Raw genomic sequence first — 5226 nt, 5'->3', positions numbered from 1 at the left:
TCGCGCCGCGGCGTGACGTTCACAACCGAGACCACGACCGCCGCCGCCGCTGCTACTCGGCCTTCGACCCCACGCTTATTAGATCTCTCGCCATCCCCAGAGCGCCACACATCGCGCCAAATCGAAACGCCGCCGTCGCGCCGCGGCGTGACGTTCACAACCGAGACCACGTACACGTTTCACGTGGCACACGGAGGCAGCGCCGTACCGAATAGGTCAGGGCCTCCCATCGGACTCGCCAAGTCGCACTTCCATGTCGCGTGTGCCGCCATTCGCCCTGACCGCCGACGTCATCGCCGTGCCGTGCAAAAGTTCGATCCCTCGGAACGCGTCGCACTTCTCAAAGCCGCCGCGTACCACGAGTCTGAGATTGCTGCGTTTTGCGTGGATGCGTTCGCTGTGCGAAAGTCGCGCCAAGATGACGCGATAGACTTCATGGAAGAGCGTACGCGGCAGAAGAAACGCCGAGCCGTGCGCATGCTTGTCAAGATCAGTGGCGAGGTCAGCGACCAAGGAAGTACCGACGACATGGGTAGTACCTCCAAACGACAATGTGTGGCTGTACAAGGCTGCTAGTGCTGCCACGTCACACTGCGTTTTCACGATTGGATCTCCATTATTGCCTATTTATTACTAGTACATAATACACTGTTTTCGTTTCAATGTCATTCGTAGCTTGATAACTCTGTCACAGGGATCCCTAATTGCTTCTACAGTTCGTACATACATATATATATACAGGCTTCTTCGATACACATCCATGTCCACTATTACTACTCTTTACATCCATCTCTTGGGGTTTCGGGGTGCTAGTTACATATTTGTTACTACATACTAGTAGTACTAGTATTGGGTGTTCTACTCAAACATTTCCTTCATATTCGATATAAAACTGAGTTGAAGAGGTTTCTTTGATAACGTTACTGCAATGAATCAATCAATATTTTTAGGGAATCACCATTCTTTATAGCCAATCATACTCCTTTGCTCGATTAGTTGGCGATTTCATCAATTCCCCAAAATAGGCAAATTTGACTGAAAGTACAATACAGATTGCCTACTTCAAAAGGTCATTTATTTAGCTTGAAAAGTTGCCCAACTACTCTTAGTTGATTTGTCAGATCGGAAATGAATGTGCCAGTCCAACTGCCAGAATGGACAAACCTCGGACATTTAGATAACTTTTCAAAATATACTACTACGTACTCGTTTTCGGGGTGCTAGTCTATTATGATAGTATTGTGCTTTTACCCAAAATTTGGCTGACTTTTATACTGATTCTTTGCCAAATCTATCGATCGAGTGTCCTGAGGTGATCGGTATTACACTGATTGGAGACACACACTAATTTGACGTAGAGGATGGTTTCCTGCAATCTGATTGGCTCAATTCTCGCCTTTAGTAGTAGAGCATATTTCATATATTAATACTACAGTATATATGCCCAAACATAAAATATATGTTTTTTCAAATCGGACGATATGGAAGTAGCTGATGTACTGTACGTACTATTGACAACCACACACCCAACGCACATGTTTTGATACTGTAGTTTGATAAAACATAACTATAATAATACTACTACCTTCGTATGTAGTAATACTAGCTCACTCCTATCTATTTCTGTATCACAACTATATACTACATAGTATACATATATGGATCTGTCGTTTGCATCGTACTACTTACTATACGTACAGTACCTACGTACCATTAATACCACATAATACTTGTAATCCATAGTACCGTTATGCATGTACTACTACATACATATACAGGTAGGTATTGCTACTATAGCGTACAAGTCTACTTGCTTCTTCTTCCTACTGCCGATACCGCCGCAGCCAGTCGCGGAGGTCATTCATTTGCGATCGAAAGTACCCCAGTTGGTCAAAGTACTTTCTCTGGCCTTCTTGAGCCATCCTCTGCCGCGCATATGGAGTCATGGCTAACACTTGGTCCATTCCGGCGCAAATGGCGCTGGGTTCGACGTCCCATTCAGTTCCATCGCCCATCATCACGCGGCCGTTCGTCCCCCGTGCCGACGCGCCGATGAGCACGCCAGACGACTCATCGACGAACTCATTCATGGGCGCGGCATTCGTAGTCACGACCAACGCCCCCGCCGCCCGCGCTTGGTTGATGTAATGGCCAAAGCTACAAGATTCAAATATATATCATTCGTAAGAGGCACACTGGAATAATAGATTATTCGAATATATATAGACATATATCATTCGTAAGAGGCAACTGGAGTAATAGATTCGATATTCTTCACTACATTCGTAGACTAACTTGGTCATACGTTTGTACCGACATACTACACTTCAACACAGGGGAATATGTATATATATATATATATATTCATTATCGCAATATCCTACAGAATATAATAAACTTTGAAACTTGATAATATAACGCAGGATCCATCTATCCTCCAAATCATATAAAAACACTGTTTGAATCTATATATAACGTTATACGAAAAATCATGAAATAAACAATAAAAAGCGTTTACCCTTCCATCGTACTCGGGCACAGAATCACGCTGGCTTCGGCCATGAGCTTGCCAAACGCGGCAGGGTCAATGTCTTCGCCCAGGTGGTACGCCAAATTCGACGGCGTTTTATCCCGAAAATGCGTCCAATACGTGCGATTGGACAGTTCGTCCTTGGAATACACGTTTAAATACGGGAATGTTGGTCGCTCGTTCCAACAGTCGAGGATTTTCGGCGTATTTTTCTGCCAACTGTGGCCATTCGCGTGAAAAACGCGCAAATTCGTAAAGTCCTTGGGGCGAATCGAGCCAAAGGTAGATGGAGCCGCCTTGGACTGGGCGCGGGCTAGCGCGGTGGGGTCGCTCGATGTGTGCTGAGTGTACCAGACCTTTGAATATCTCGGGTTATTACCTTCCCGAGCATACCTATGTACGATCGATGCATGTTTTAACATGGGAATTTTAATATTGTTCAGTACAGGAGGACAACAATATATATACATATACACAATATATATACATATACATATATATATATATTGTGAAATCGATTCGAAACTGAAGCCGTCAATGTGTTCGGAGAAAATCGATTCAAGCACCGCCTGAGCAGCCATTCAAATCACGCCATGTCGAATTTCGGCCAATCCCAACGTTGTTTGACATTGGGAAAACCCACATATTGAGTATGTACTAATCGTTGTATAGTATAGTGTGTCCAAGATGAAATAGGAGCAAAAGAGATGGGCAAAATGACTCTCTCAAGTCCAAATATACTATATGTGAGTTTATCTAACCTAAACTGGAGAGAGAGTCATGGAGAATGAATAATCGTCGACACAATCAATTATGTACACAAGATTACACGGCTGAAGTAGTATCGAGCCAATCAGATTGCAGGAAACCATCATCAACGTCGAATTAGTGTAAGATATGAATTAGTGTGATTCTTCCAAACACCTGTGTACTTACAAAACGAAAGTCAGGATAAAGAATCGATCGATTTGGCGAAAATCAGCACAGAAAGAATGTATCCACATTTCGAGTAAAATAATATAATATATTTATAATATATATATGTACCAAGCAGTGATGCGGCGATGGGCGTCTTGTGTTTTGGCCAAGACGATGTCGGCGCGGTGGTAGTGGGCTGGTGTGAGCTCGTACATTTCAATATTGGGCATCATTATGACTGTCTTATTGGGGGGAAACGTCGGACGAGTATGCAATCCTTCCCAAAAGTGATTCAGGAACAAGATGGCCGAGTGCGGACACAAGTCAAAGTACGTCTGGACGCGGCCTACATGCAAGCAATATGAGAGACACATGATGATGGAGGATGGAGGAGGAGGGTTGGCTGTACTGTGTGTACTGTACCGTCAAGCGTAAACTCGAGGTCAAACACCCACAGGGGCAACGATCGAGTGTGCAAGTACTTGACGTACACCATCGCATCTTCGCAGTACCCGTGTCCGTGTAAATGATCGGGCAGGAGAACGTCCACTTCGGGACACCGCGCGAGTTCCGCGAGCAAGTCGGCTAATGGCGCGTCCTTGGATAGAAGATGCGCTGCGCGGGATTCCTTTGGACTGTTGTACGTCCATGGAATGATCGAGTTGTTCTCGTGCAGACACAGGTCGTTCAAGTGATTCAGGTGCAACAGGTCGGGCTCGAAGTCGGCGTAGTTGTTGGCCGGTCGACGAAAGATGCCGCCACCGCGGGAGAGACCCACCACGGTGACAAGCACTTGGACGCCCATGAGCACTCCCATGCATCCGAGGAGCATCCATCGAGGGCGACGCCACCATCTACTTGAAGAAAGATTCCTATGTGACGCTGCACCTTCCTTCGCCAAGCTCATTGCTCGCCGTATTTTTTACGTAACGTAAACGGCCAATTCTTGCCCCCGGACCAATTGTTGCCCTTTTTCATTTATTTATATAATTATATACAAAAAAAACAATACTGCTACAGAAGCTGATTTAAAAATGCGTGCCCAACACTCACACTCCGACTGTATACTGAAATCAAGTCTAAAACGTTTGCGCTTGTTGGATCATAACTTCGCTAAAAATACTCCGAATCCAGAAACATATGATTTGTTGTCGCCACGATCGAGGTTGAGCAGTATACCCTTGCCGTGTGAAGTTTATCCTGAAACGCTGTGTGTGTCCAAGACATTCACTCAATCCGCCATGAGTTTCAGTTGCTAACAGCGAGATCTCATAGAAGAATACGAACGGTCTAGAGCATTTGGGTTTGAATAGAATATTGATTTTTGCATCGTTATTTATTTTTCTCTTCATTTTAACGAACGTTTAAACTTGTGCCTATTCAGTTCACCACCCTTATGTGACGAAATTCTCTATTTTCACGCCAAGCGCTTACAGATTATTAAATCGAAGTACTACTCTGGTCCACAATGACTGTGCCAAAGTTTAGACTTGGATATAGTATAGGGAGCGGTTAAAGAATATCTTGAAAATTGTATTGGATTCTGAAAACGCATAACTGAGTCGGCAAATAGAATTGTATTTTTATTCAACGACGAAAACTACTCATTCAAGAGAATTGACCAAGCCCTCAAGGTGAATTTCTTCGCCCAGAAGACAGCTCAAGTGAACTAAGGCCTCTTCATACGTCGTCGAGTTGCATTCAACAGTGAAAGAGGACAAGTTCTTAATAGTCGTGTCCTTATTCATGTGTGGAAGCTTATAGTCGTTGCTGCCTTG

At 44.5% G+C, this 5226-nt stretch overlaps 2 protein-coding genes across 3 annotated transcripts in view; one reads left to right on the top strand and one right to left on the bottom strand.

The window, feature by feature from the left end:
• H257_12041 (hypothetical protein) overlaps positions 1–576 on the top strand; it is a gene marked incomplete at both ends in the record, with an annotated part of 1439 nt that extends 863 nt beyond the window's left edge. Inside the window, one exon of the mRNA XM_009839143.1 lies at positions 83–576. Coding sequence (XP_009837445.1) covers positions 83–576 — 494 coding nt within the window. The remainder of the gene's footprint in view (positions 1–82) is intronic.
• Positions 577–1713: 1137 nt separating this feature from the next.
• Positions 1714–4379, bottom strand: H257_12040. Of its 2 annotated transcripts, XM_009839141.1 has the most exons (4): positions 3872–4379; positions 3578–3794; positions 2519–2923; positions 1714–2157 (listed from the first exon to the last, which is right to left on the bottom strand). In XM_009839141.1, the coding sequence occupies exons 1-4, from the start codon at positions 4353–4355 to the stop codon at positions 1824–1826; spliced, it is 1440 nt and encodes a 479-aa protein (XP_009837443.1). In that variant the 5' UTR covers positions 4356–4379; the 3' UTR covers positions 1714–1823. The 2 variants fall into 2 exon arrangements, with proteins under 2 accessions (XP_009837443.1, XP_009837444.1); XM_009839142.1 differs by lacking the exon at positions 1714–2157 and having other exon boundaries at positions 2493–2923.
• Positions 4380–5226: the final 847 nt, after the last annotated feature.

Source organism: Aphanomyces astaci (assembly GCF_000520075.1).
Source record: "Aphanomyces astaci strain APO3 unplaced genomic scaffold supercont1.38, whole genome shotgun sequence".
NCBI lineage: Eukaryota > Oomycota > Saprolegniomycetes > Saprolegniales > Verrucalvaceae > Aphanomyces > Aphanomyces astaci.
The sequence above is the reverse complement of the archived record's forward strand: the minus strand, read 5'-3'. Positions and strand labels throughout refer to the sequence as shown.